The sequence below is a fragment of the Triturus cristatus genome, chromosome 10 (assembly GCF_964204655.1).
Source record: "Triturus cristatus chromosome 10, aTriCri1.1, whole genome shotgun sequence".
In the NCBI taxonomy this organism is placed as follows: Eukaryota; Metazoa; Chordata; class Amphibia; order Caudata; family Salamandridae; genus Triturus; species Triturus cristatus.
The window spans coordinates 1,238,001,802-1,238,015,810 of NC_140593.1; the positions used below are offsets into that span (position 1 = coordinate 1,238,001,802).

The window sequence follows — 14,009 nt, forward strand, 5'->3', positions numbered from 1 at the left end:
AAGTTAAAACCTTTTAGTCAAATGAGGACTACGAGAAAAACCAACAAAGGCATAGGAGAACCAACTATGTATCCCCAGACCCAAGTCTGAAGCCAAGATTGCATTTATTTGGGGGGGTCACATCCCCTCACCCCCGCACCCCAGAAGCTATGCCCCTGAGTGTTGGGTTGGTATTTATAACTATAACTAAGGATGTTGGTGGGTTGAGGGCAATGTCTTACAGATCTTCTGATGGGGACTGGCTGACATGTAATGTAATATGTCAGTCAATACTTTATTTCGGCTATATATAGCCATAAAAGTCAAATACATGAACAACAATACATATAATATGGATCTGTAGAGAGCTGCTTGTCACCCATGACTAACAGTGGCAAATCCATACACGCTTCAAGCGGCATCAACCCATCAAGAGATGAGATGGCTCCAAGAACGCCTCCTCCTCTTGTCCTCAGGGCCACGATACCCACTTGGGTTTAGGGTCAGGATGCGCCAATGCCTGGTCCCTGTGGTCGCTTGGCTTAGAGCGATATCTGACAGACGAAGGATGTGGCAAGGGTTTTCTTATCCAGGGACATGCTGAGGGTGGTTTGAGGGGCAAACAGTCATTTTACTGAAACAAATTGCAGGTTTGTCTTGGTTTTGTCTCCTGGCTCAGAAAGAACGAGGAGTCGTCGGTCATGGTGCACGCTGGGATCCTGAACCTGCAGTCGGAGACCATGTCGGCGCGGGTGCAGATGGTGCTGACCCACCAGGACTACCAAGAGAACCACGAGTCACACAACCTGGGCCTCGTGCTGCTGCAGGAGCCACTGCACATGCGCTCACTGTCCTCTGCCATCTGCGTGGCTGAGAACATGTCCCAGGAGAAGCAGCTCAACCTTACCAACTGCTGGCTCCCCGGCTGGACTGTCCTGCAAGGTGAAGCGACTACAGGAGCCCAGCAATTAGTTATAGGCATTTAGCAGGGGCTGCCATCCCTCCATAAAGTGATGCAAGGGCTTAGTAGCAACTTGGAAGACCTTTGCATGGGCTGCAAGTCTGCAGCAAGAGCTTCTAGGCGTCAGCAGTGGCTTCAAGAAGAAGGTGGAAGCTGCTTGTGTTCAGTGTGGACTGCAAGGGTCAGTGGTGGGATGCACACTTAGCGTGGAACTGAAAGTGCTCAGCATGGACTGTAAGAGTTCAGCAGGGACTGCGTGAGCTTAGCATGGAACTGAAAGTGCTCATTATGGGCTGTAAGGTTTCAGCAGAGACTGCGTGAGCTTAGCATGGAACTGAAAGTGCTCATTATGGGCTGTAAGGTTTCAGCAGAGATTGCGTGAGCTTAGTGTGGAACTGAAAGAGCTCAGCATGGGCTGCAAGGGGTCAGCCGGGACTGCTTAGCACGGAGCTGAAAGTGCTTAGGGTGGGCTGTGCGGGTTGAGAATGGACTCCGTGAGCTTATAGCGGAGCTGACAGTGCTCAGCAGGGGCTGCAAGGAGTCAGCAGGGGCTGAATGGAATCACCAGGGACTGCATGAGCTTAGCGTGGAGCTGAAAGTGCTCAGCATGGACTGCAAGGGTTCAGCGGTAGCTGCTAGGACATAGCAGGGAGCTAAAAGTGCTTAGCGTAGGCTGCAAAAGGGCAGAAGGGGCTGCAAGGGGTCAGTATGGGATGCAAGGGATCACTAGGGACTGTGTGAGCTTAGCGCGGTGCAGGAAGTGCTCAGCATGGACTGCAAGGGGTCAGCAGGAGCTGCAAGGACATAGCAGGGAGTTAAAGGTGCTTAGCATGGGCTGCAAGGGGTCAGCAGGGGCTTTAAGGGGTCAGCAGGGGCTGCAAGGGGTCAGTAGGGGCTGCAAGGGGTCAGCAGGAGCTGCAAGGACATAGCAGGGAGCTAAAGGTGCACAGCATGGGCTACAGGGGTTCACCAGGGACTACCTGAGCTTAGCATGGAGCTGAAAGTGCCCAGCATGTGCTGCAAGGGATCAGTAGGGGCTGCAATGGGTTTGCAGGAGATGCAAGGAGTCAGCAGGGGCTGCTTCAGCTTAGCAGGGAGCCGAAAGTGCTCAGCATGTGCTGCAAGGGCTCTGTGGGCAGCTGAAAGCGGTCAGCAGTGGAGTGAAAGAACGCAGAGGCCACTGGACAAGTTCGGCAGTGAGCTGTGAGGGATTACCAGTTGCTACATTAACTAAGCAGGGAGCTGAAAATGTTTAGCTGTGGATTGCAAGGACTTAATGCACGCACACAGGTGATGACTTTCCGAGTTTCTGACTTGGCGCGCTCTATTTACAGGTGTATTAATGTCCCCTGCTATCCATATCAGTGGTGCTCCAGAGGAAGAAGGAATCCCCAACCTCCTAGAGTTAAGACCAAATTGATCTCTCTAAATAGTACAATTTGAGTCCCAAGCACACACTCCAGGTTCAGTAATTTACAAAATACACAACGTCCTTAGAATTCTCTGTCTTTTGTTCTTTATTTTCTTTTTTCTTTGGTGCCCAGCCAACACGTGTTTTGTCATATTGGTTATTTCCCACGACTTCCTCAGGGCTAGAATACAATAAAAAGTATTTTGGGTTGTAGTGTGTGAACACACACACCACATACCAGTATACATAGTAGTGGTGCAAACCAGAGAAGGTTATCCCAATTATGGAGGTGTGCTGACAAAAGGTGATTCATCGTTTACACGCTCACAGAACTTCAATTATATTATGGTGTAGGACATCACCTTTGATACGGAGTAAATACATATGTCCACATTGGTTAACTCATAATATTAAGAATGAATGCTTATGATTACAAGGGACGCGGTGCAATTCATTACCCACAGTAAGGTGTTGCAGTTGTGGGAAGTAAAGTACCTATTTGCGGTCCTGAATATAATAGTCCCAAACTAGATCTTTTGTCAGAAAAGAGTCGCCCCCCGCTATAGCCCAATATGTAGTATGGTGCATACCTGTCTTCCTCTCGACTTGTGCATAACAGACCTATATGGTAGTCAATAATTCAACGAGTCAATATCTCTACAATACTAGAACCAGATCCATAATAACACATAAGTATCTCTCTCCATCAGGAAATCCTACCTTGTCTCCGGTTATACTTCCGTCCCGGCATTATCACAAATATATCTCATTCGTGTGTGATCAATGTATTCCCCAAAAAATCTTTTGATTCCCACTATCCCTTTAAAGTAAGTACTCATCAGCGAAAATTCTCAGATCAAATTATTTCAATTCAGCCGTGTCTCGAGTTCCCATAATCTAGGACAAGAAGAATGCTTGTGTATCAACAATAGAGTCCCCTTAGGTATTTCCAACCTATACCAATATGTGTATACACACTATCTCGCCTTAAGTGTCTAATTCACTCGTACCTGCAAATAGGACGTCCAGTCCGCGTCCTCACATCGTTTTATCTCCTGCCATGCTTTCGCGTTGAACCCGTAAGTGATATTTAACACAGAAATCATAGGAAGCGTTAACGTTGCTTTATAAATCAGTTTGGCCCAGTATGGGCGCCATCTTAAGTGTGTACCACTTAAATTCACTACTTCTTATCTAAACGGTTCATGCTCCTACAAATGTATGTGCCCCACGAACGGATATTGAAGGAACCCCTCTATCACATAAAGTTGTATTTGTCTTTTGTGCCATAATATAGGTCAGTCCTCAGAATAAATTTACTCCCATGTTGTTTGTAGTGCAATACGGGTCCATAGTAATTTTTCATTCATGACCTGATATATGCCACTCCCTAAAATAAATTATCCATGTATTCTGGGTAGTGCAGAAAATAAGTCCGTAACCATTGAAGAATTATTATCAATCGTGAGTGGGTCATCCAGTGTTGCAACCCCACCCCTCTGACAGCCTCGTGTTAATATTATACTTCTAGAATTGCAAGACGTCCCAATCATAGCAGTCCACATTCAAATAAAAAACAACATGGCTTAATATATACCCTCACTGAGGGTTACTTATGATACGATTGTACCAATTATATGCGTAATACTCTATTGTTCCATGTACAGATAAATGATCTATTAACAAGGGAGGGATCATAGTGAGTTCATTGTTGTTCATAAAATCCAATTCATTCTCCTAGAAAATACTGCAGTTCATGGTCCGTATTGAGGCCACGGTCGACTGCACCGAGACGCATTATCCAAAATGCCTCCTTACGTCTTAAAGTAAGTTCTCTGTTGCCACCTCTGGGATCAGGATGAACATGATCCATCCCAAAAAATGCAAACTTTTTATGTATGCCCTGAATATGGCATTCCAATATGTGTCGTCATTGGGTATCTCTGATTCTGGTGTTTGACTACCCTAATATGTTCACATATACACTCTTTGAGTGGCCTAATGGTACTGCCCACATAGATTTGTTTGCACATGCATTCCACGATGTAAATTACATATTTCGTGTTGCAACTGATGTTGTGTCTAATGTCATATGCTCTGCCATCTGTGCCTAAAAACTGTTTCTGTTTATCAACAGGCCATCTACATGCCCCCACAGCTACCACATTTATGAAAACCAATAGTGAGTTGACTCAGCCAATTATCTGTCATTTTCAGTGTAGGGTAGCTTGGGCTCAGTTGCAATCTCAATGGCTTGCCCCTTCTCTATATAAGACTGGGTTTGTCTGTCGTACAAGCGTGCAATGACTTATCTGATCGCAATATATGCCAATGTGTGTGCATACTCTTTCTGAGTACCTTTGATAAGTCGTCGTAGTCCGTGATGCATCTTATTAGCCCTGTGTCTGTAGTCCTGGAACCTTTATCACTTAGAGTGTCAGATCGTTTGATTTTCTGAATTTTCCGTTCAGCAGTCCTGATGGTATGTGAGTCAAGGCCCCTTGCTCTGAATCGTGTTTTCATGTCTGCCACACATGTTCAGAAACCTTTGTCAGTGCTGCAATTCCTTCTTGCCCTGACTAGCTCCCCAGGAGGGATAGCTTAAATCTGGTGGCTAGGGTGTGCACTGCTCGTATGTAACAGGGCATTACAAGCGGTGGGTTTCCGATGTAGCCTACTCTGTATCCGATTATTAACGATGAAAAACTCTACATCCAAGAATATAACCTCTGTCCTGCTATATTGATATGTGAATTTGATCCCCATATCATTGTTGTTCAAATGATCACAGAAGGCAATAAGCTTTGTCATCGAGCCTGACCAAGATCATAATACAGTCATCTATTAATGTCCCCCAATAGATGATGGAGTCACACCATTCGTTTGCCCTGGGCCCCCAGATCCAGTCATCCTCCAGCCATCCCATAAAGAGATTCGCGTAGGATGGCGAGAATCTGGAGCCCATGGCCACTCCCTGTTTTTGTCTGTACCAATCTCTTCCATATAAGAATACATTATTGGAGAGAATTAGCTCTATCATTGTTGTCAACATTTCTGTGTGTTACCTTTGTGTCGCTGGTCTGTTGTTCAAATAGCGTCTGATAGCTTGCATCCCTGGATGTACATTGATGCTTGTGTATAGTGCAGCCACGTCTAATGTGGCCAGAACCATTCCTTCCTCCCATACTACATCTGTTAATAGGCTAAGGATATGTTTCGTGTCCTTGATCTGAGAGGGAAGGTTGCGAACAAGTGGCTGTAAAAAATATATTATGGCACAAAAAACAAATACAACTTTATGTGATAGAGGGGTCATTTCAATATCCTTTTGCGGACTCATATGTTTGTAGGAGCATGAACCGTTTAGATAAGAATTAGTGAATTTGTGTGGTACACACTTAAGATGGTGCCCATACTGGGCCAAACCAATGTATATCGCAACGTTAAGGCTTCCTTTGATTTCTGTGTTCAATATCACTTACGGGTTCAACGCAAAAGCATAGCAGGAGATAGAACGCTGTGAGGACGCGGACTGGATGTCCGATTTACAGGTACGAGCTAATTAGACACTTACGGACAGATAGCGTGTATACACATATTGGTAGAGGTTGGACATACGTAAGGGGACTCTACTGCAGATACGCAAGCATTTAACTTGTCCTAGATTATGGGAACTCATGACACGGCTGAATTGAAATAATTCGACCTGAGAATTTTTGCTTATGAGCACCTAGTTTAAAGGGATAGTGTAAATCAAAAGATTTCTGGGGATTACATTGATCAAGCACGAATGAGATATATTTGTGATACTGCCAGGATGGAAGTATAACCGTGGACAAGGTAGGATTTCCGGCTAGAGATAGATACTTATGTGTTATTTATGGATCTGGTTCTAGCGTTGTAGCTATATTGACTCGTTGAATTATTGACTACCATATAGGTCTGTTACGCACAAATCGAGAGGAAGACAGGTATGCGCCATACTACATATTGGGTTATAACGGGGAAACTCTTTTCTGACCACAGATCTAGTTTGGGACTTATATTCAGGACCACTAATAGGTGCTTTATTTCTCACAACTGTATCAACTTAATGTGGGTAATGAATTGCACCTCGTCCCTCGTAATCATATGCATGCATTCTTAATATTACGAGTTAACCAGTGTGGACATATGTATTTACTCCGTATCAAAGGTGATGCCCTACACCATAATGTAATTGAAGTTATCTGAACGTGTAAACGATGACAGCACCTTTTGTCAGCACACCTCCATAATTGGGATAACCTTTTCTGGTTTGCACCACTAGCTACTATATATAATGGTATGTGTGTTCACACACTACAACCCAAAATACTTTTTATTGTATTCTAGCCCTGAGGAAGTTGTGGGAAATACCAGATACGACGAAACACGTATTGGCTGGGCACCAAAGAAAGAAGAAAAGACAGAGAATTCTAAAGACGTTGTGTATTTTGTAAATTACTGAACCTGGAATGTGTGCTTGGGACTCAAACTGGACTGCAAGGACTTGACAGGGAGCAGGACGAGCTCAGCAGCAGGTTGTAAGTGGGCACATGGGGCGCAGGGCTCAGAGGTGCATTTCAAGGAGTCAGTGAAGGCCTGTAAGAACCTATGTGCCCATCAGGGTTGCAAACACCTATACAGCATGTCTTTACAAGTTCAAATCTGCCGCTTTTTGTAAACATGGGCCTCTTTTTTAACTATATGATTAGGCAACTGGGGCCAGTTTTATTTTGGTGTCCGGGACGATTTTCTATCCCAGTTCCACCCTTGCGCGCATTAGTAGGCTGGCATACCAGGGGGAAACTGCACCATTAAATCAAAATGGCCCTGTTTTACCAGGTGCAGATGAGAGTATGGACTGTGGGCACAAGCACATCCCACACAGGCAGTGGCACCCCACAGCAAGGGCACAGCCTGACACATCCACTCATGCCCCCTCCGGTGTTCCCCGACAAGGGCACCGCCTGACAGATCCACTCATACCCCCTCCTGTGCCCCCCCAAAAAGGGCACCGCCTGACACATTCACTCATGCCTCCTCCAGTGCCCCCCAACTCACACAAGCCTGGTGGCCAATGTCAGCAGAATAGTCTTGGAAATGGGGGTAACATGTTGATTTTGGATACCTATTCGCAAGTCTGCGTTATTTTTTCTCATTTCGAGGTATTTAACTCATAATGGCCGAATTTGGGAGCGGGACACTGACTTAAATTGGCGATTCCACCTCCCAGTATCCCCGCCTAAATCCAGTTAACTCGCAATGAGGACCTTAGTGAGAGGCTGCAAAGACGTATGACTTCATTACATCACATCTGCAGGTCAGTGTGACGTACAGGCCTCTGGTGATGTTCGTGTGTCTCCTATAAATATATGCCTTTGTTTTTGGTAGTTGATTTTGTGTATAGAAGTACACAAAACAGTGATGAATGGAATGCTTGAATTAATCTCAGCCACTGGTAAATTACTTAGCCGCATTTCAACCAATCGTTATTTTGCCCACCACACCACCTCAGTTCGGACCCAGCTACATGAAAATAATTTTTGATCCTGCTCCAATAGGAACAGTCCAGCCCAAACTGCCAGGCCAGGTCCTCTCTGAACTGGAACATGAGCAACCCAGGACCGGTTTCACCCTGATTTGGGGCTGTTTAGTCAATGCAGCGTGGTTCCAGTGGTACAGTGACAATGCACAGCTTTGAACTAAGTGGTGCTCCGTTCTGACCCAAGGACTTGCATTCAGGGACAGATAGGGGCCAGGTGGATCCTCCTGTATCCTCAAACTAACGCTGTGCTTTTTGTTCAGGTGGCCCCACAGTCATGGTGAAGCACCACATGGACCCGCTGCTCCGGTCTGCCTGCAACAGCTTCTACAGCGGCTTCTCGGAGTTCATCTTCTGCATGACGATCGATGAGCCTCACGACACGGCATGCAAGGTACGGCAGATGGTGACTGCCCACAGCTTCACTGTTCAGCATTACTGGCTATGAACAACAACATTTCTCTAAACCATAGCTTTAGCATCACTGGGGGCTGAGAGCTGCTTATCTCTTGACCATAGCTGAATGCTAAGTGTAGCTTAGGTCTAGACCATGGCTGAATTTGAGCTTTTCCTCACTATACCTTAGCTGAGTGCTAACTACAGCTGAACTGAACATCTTGGCTGAAGGCTAACCGCAGCTGAACTGAACATCTTGGCACAAGGCTAACCACAGCTGAACTGAACATCTTGGCTGAGGCTACCCACAGCTGAACCAGACCCCTTGGATGAAGGCTACCCACAGCTGAACCGTACGTCTTGGATGAAGGCTACCCACAGATGAACGTACGCCTTGGCTGAAGGCTAACCACAGCTGAACGTATACCTAGGCTGAAGGCTAACCACAGCTGAAGGTACGCCTAGGCTGAAGGCTAACCACAGCTGAACGTACGCCTTGGCTGAAGGCTAACCACAGCTGAATGTACGCCTAGGCTGAAGGCTAACCACAGCTGAACGTATACCTAGGCTGAAGGCTAACCACAGCTGAAGGTACGCCTAGGCTGAAGGCTAACCACAGCTGAACGTACGCCTTGGCTGAAGGCTAACCACAGCTGAATGTACGCCTAGGCTGAAGGCTAACCACAGCTGAACGTACGCCTTGGCTGAAGGCTAACCACAGCTGAATGTACGCCTAGGCTGAAGGCTAACCACAGCTGAACGTACGCCTTGGCTGAAGGCTAACCACAGCTGAATATACGCCTAGGCTGAAGGCTAACCACAGCTGAACGTACGCCTAGGCTGAAGGCTAACCACAGCTGAACCGTACGCCTTGGCTGAAGGCTAACCACAGCTGAATGTACGCCTCGGCTGAAGGCTAACCACAGCTGAACATACACCTTGGCTGAAGGCTAACCACAGCTGAACCGTACGCCTAGGCTGAAGGCTAACCACAGCTGAACGTACGCCTTGGCTGAAGGCTAACCACAGCTGAACATACGCCTTGGCTGAAGGCTAACCACAGCTGAATGTACGCCTAGGCTGAAGGCTAACCACAGCTGAACGTACGCCTAGGCTGAAGGCTAACCACAGCTGAACCGTACGCCTTGGCTGAAGGCTACTGTTGGACCTGGCCCTTTTGGCAGGTTCACCCCTAAACTTTTTGCATTTATCCTGGCCTTTTTCCCTATGTAGTGTTAGTAGTTTTAGGCCTATAGGCACTTTAGCACTGTATCCCAGTGTAAAGTGCGTGCGCTCTGTGTTACATTTAGTGAGACTGGCCTGCACTCCCATAGGAATGCATGGGGGATATGTGTGTCCATGGTAGTTCCTGATGTGAGAGGAGTGCATTGGCGAGTTTGGTATGTGCGGACTCGTGAGAATAAATGCTGCTCAATGGTGTGCGCAGATTTATTGTGACTGGTGGAGAAGTGCCACTTCTAGAAGTTGGCATGTCTGTGTGCTGTGTGATGTGAATTGCCTGTCTGGCTTGTGATTGACAGGAGCTGGGAGGGCTGGGGAATTCCAGGAGCCAGGGCGACTCTGCCCGGTGGTGAATGGAGAGATCTGCATGTCGATGGGAGGGAGGAGTTGCACCTGGGACCTGAATGGGGCTGGGCCTTCCCTTCACAATGCTGGCTCCACCTCCTGTGGTGCGTCTGATGTCCCTGGCCTGTCCTGTGAATAGAGAGGGGCGCCGAGCAAAACAAAGTGCTCCTGGACCAGTTGTATCTGGCTCTCCCCTTGCCCTGCAGTTGCAGATCAAAGGAAAAGGCTGCATAAAAGAAGGGGCTGGGACCCCATGAAAATGTTCTTGTTTTTGGACTTGAAACTACCAGGGGCGTGCTGCTGCTGGGTCCCAGGGGAAGGCTTGCCTCCCTGGGCCCTGCCCTGCCCCTGGAAGCCTGGAGGACTTCCCTTTGCTGGGAGCTGCTTTGCTCCATCTTTGATGCTCAGGACTTCTTGGACCCCCTTTTGATTTTCCTTTTACTTTGCCAAGGCTGATGCTGTCCTAGCGCCCTGGGAGCGCTTTATTGCCCTGCCAGCAAAGTGCTTTAATTGTCCTAGGGAGGAGCGCTTCTGTCCTCCCCTTGCAGCGCTGGGCTGCGATTGTCTTCAAGGGAATCCCCAGCGTAGGGATTCCCCTGCCGTGTGCCTTGTTTGGCGGGTGCCCACCCCGCAGTGTGCATGCCGAGTGGGAGCCTACCCCGCTCGGTGATCGTAGCTTCCACGGGTGCCCACCCCGCTGTTTGAATTTAAATGGCCGCTTTGTGTGCTTTCTTAATGCGGGAGCCCACCTCGCATGTCAGAGAATCACCGCCGCGGCACCGAGCCGCCAAGAAGGAGAACGCCGGGGAAACCGGAAGTCCGGCGAATGTAGCGCCTGACGTGGGGCGGGACTTCCGCATTTGCGAGGAAGCCCGGCCCCAAGTCAAGAGAACGGAGCCGTGCAGAGTCTCGCGGCCGGCGCATGGGAGCATGAAGTCCCGGTCCCAGGAAGAGGGACCGGGTGAAGAGTAAGTACCAGCGGGGGGGAGAGCCTTCCCCGCGCAGCCCGCCTACGCCGAGAGTCGAGGAGAAGAGACGGAGTCCGTACGCAGAAGATGCCTCGCGTCCCAGCGGGGCTCCCTTGAGCGGCTGGGAGCCTCGGGAGCCCCGGGGGAAGAGCGAGACGTACGGCGCCGACAAGAGCCCCGGTCCCAGAAGAGGGACCGGGTGAAGAGGAGGCCCGAGAAGTCCTGGGTCCCAGGAGAGGGCCCAGGTGAAGCGGAGTCTGCTGCCTTTACCCCCAGAGCCGGTGAGTGAGGGCTGAGAGGGGGACTGGGCCGCATTTCACTCCCGCTGCAACGGAGGGAGCATATCTTGATTTACGTACCAGTGAAGGCACCATGTTTAGGTTTCTTGGGCGGCCCCATCTGGCAGCAGGCCGCCCCAACGGGGGCATAGTTATTTCCAGAGCCTACGTGGCTCCCATGTTTGGCCCCATAATCTCCAGAGCCCCGTGTGGCTCCAACGACAGGGGACAGTTTTATTTTCAAGAGCCTAGAGGGCTCCAATGTCCGCCTGATTTGTTCCTAGAGCCTAGCTGGCTCCAACGATGGCCATCATTATTTTAGGAAGGCCCAGAGGGGCCCATGCTTTTATTGTCTGGGCATATTTACTTTCAGAGCCCCGTGTGGCTCCAATGCCTGGCATACTTGTTTCAAGGGCCATTGCGAGCCCAAGCCCCAGTTGACTGTTTTCCAGCTAGCTGCCCAGCAAGTAGTGGGCAGCTGCACCGTTTAGGTTTTGCGCAGTGGCACACCCTTGACTTTCCGCAGCAGCCCTGACTTTGTGGACAAAGGGCCTTTGAGCCCCTTTCTGAGATGGCCAGTTGGCCAGGGGGGATTGCTAGATTTATAGGGCGCCAGGCCCTACTGTGATTTTAGGTGCTAGGAAATGTAATGTATGTAGAATGATTTACGCACCTGTGTTGATACCTCTAAATGTGTTTTATGATTATGAGGTTGGTTCGCATATAATGGTTTATGCTAGTGAGAGTTGTTCCCTAAGGTAGTTATGCTTAGGAGGTCAGGGTCTAATGTGTTTAGACTTCTGAGAGAATTGCATAATGTGTTTATGATGGTGAGGTTGGCGCAGAATGTAATGTGCGCCGGATGTGATACTGAGCCTAATGTGGTTGATGTTACAGGCTGATGCTAAGTGCAGTGATTACCAGTAGTTACTGGTGGTGTTCTATGTTCATGCTAAATTCTACATTTACTAAGTTCACTTTATTGGTACTGACAGTGGTCCAGTTGGCCCTGTCAGGTGTACATAATCCCTTGTAAATATGACCTAGTACCAGGTGTCCCCATGTATAGTATGTGCTTACTATTCTAATGTGTTATGATAATACAAAGGCTAGGTTTATATATAACCTTGTGTGGCGTTTACTTTGTGGTGGGCCTGGGATGTTGTTGCTGTGTGCGTGCGCAAATACTTTACACATTGCCTCCAGGATAAGCCTGACTGCTCTTGCCAAGCTACCAAGGGGGTGAGCAGGGGTTATCTTTGGTGTGTAACTTCCTTGCCCTGACTAGAGTGGTGGTTTCTGCTTGGCTTTGGCGCACGCCTTAGCCAGCCAGAAATCCCATTTCTAACAACTACCCACAGCTGAACCGTACGCCTTGGCTGAAGGCTAACCACAGCTGAACGTACGCCTAGGCTGAAGGCTAACCACAGCTGAACTGTACGCCTTGGGTGAAGGCTAACCACAGCTGAACGTACGCCTTAGCTGAATGCTAACCACAGCTGAACTGAACACCTTGGCTGAATGCTAACCACAGCTGAAGGTACGCCTAGGCTGAAGGATAACCACAGCTGAACCGTACACCTTGGCTGAAGGCTAACCACAGCTGAAGGTACGCCTAGGCTGAAGGATAACCACAGCTGAACCGTACGCCTCGGCTGAAGGCTAACCACAGCTGAACCGTACGCCTTGGCTGAAGGCTAACCACAGCTGAATGTACGATTAGGCCTGAGTCTAACCACTGCTGAACGTACGCCTAGGCTGAAGGCTAACCACAGCTGAACGTATGACTAGGTGGCAGGCTAACCACAGCTGAACGTACCTCTAGGCTGAAGGCTAACCACAGCTGAACATACACCTTGGCTGAAGGCTAACCTCAGCTGAACGTATGCCTTGGCTGAAGGCTAACCACAACTGAAGGTACGCCTAGGCTGAAGGCTAACCACAGCTGAACCGTACGCCTTGGCTGAAGGCTAACCACAGCTGAACCGTACGCCTCGGCTGAAGGCTAACCACAGCTGAACCGTACGCCTTGGCTGAAGGCTAACCACAGCTGAACGTACGACTAGGCCTAAGTCTAACCACAGCTGAAGGTACGCCTAGGCTGAAGGCTAACCACAGCTGAATGTACGCCTTGGCTGAAAGCTAACCACAGCTGAAGGTACGCCTAGGCTGAAGGCTAACCACAGCTGAACCGTACTCCTTGGCTGAAGGCTAACAACAGCTGGCCTGAACACTTTGGCTGAAGGCTACCCACAGCTGAACGATACCTTGGCTGAAGGCTAACCACAGCTGAACATAAGACTTGGCTGAAGGATAACCACAGCTAAACCGTACACCTTGGCTGAACGCTAACCACAGCTGAATGTACACCTTGGCTGAAGGCTAACCACAGCTGAAATGAACACCTTGGCTGTAGGCTACCCACAGATGATAGTACGCCTAGACTGAACCATCCACTAACCACATCTGACCAATATGCCTTAGTTAAAGGCTAACCACAGCTGAACCATACACATTGGCTGAGGCTAACCAGAGATGAACGTATGCCTAGGCTGAAGGCTAGCCATGGCTGAACCATCCACCTTGGCTGAAGGCTAACTACAGCTGAACCATACACATTGGCTGAGGCTAACCAGAGATGAACGTATTCCTAGGCTGAAGGCTAGCCACAGCTGAGCGTACCACTTGGCTGAAGGGTAACCAAAGCTGAACCATACATCCTGGCTGAAAGCTAACCACAGCTGAACCATACACCTTGGCTGAAGGCTAACCACATCTGACCGTATGCCTTGGCTGAAGGTGAGCCACAGCTGAACTGTACAACTTGGGTGAAGGCTAACCATAGCTGAGCGTACGCCTTGGC

At 48.8% G+C, this 14,009-nt stretch overlaps 1 protein-coding gene across 1 annotated transcript in view; it reads left to right on the forward strand.

Annotated features, from left to right (window-relative positions):
* The window catches only part of LOC146797168 (uncharacterized), a 468,769-nt gene that overhangs the window by 142,210 nt on the left and 312,550 nt on the right, over positions 1-14,009 (forward strand). Inside the window, exons 8-9 of the mRNA XM_085631505.1 lie at positions 659-921; positions 8,181-8,311. Of these exons, the coding sequence (XP_085487631.1) occupies positions 659-921; positions 8,181-8,311 (394 nt within the window). The remainder of the gene's footprint in view (positions 1-658; positions 922-8,180; positions 8,312-14,009) is intronic.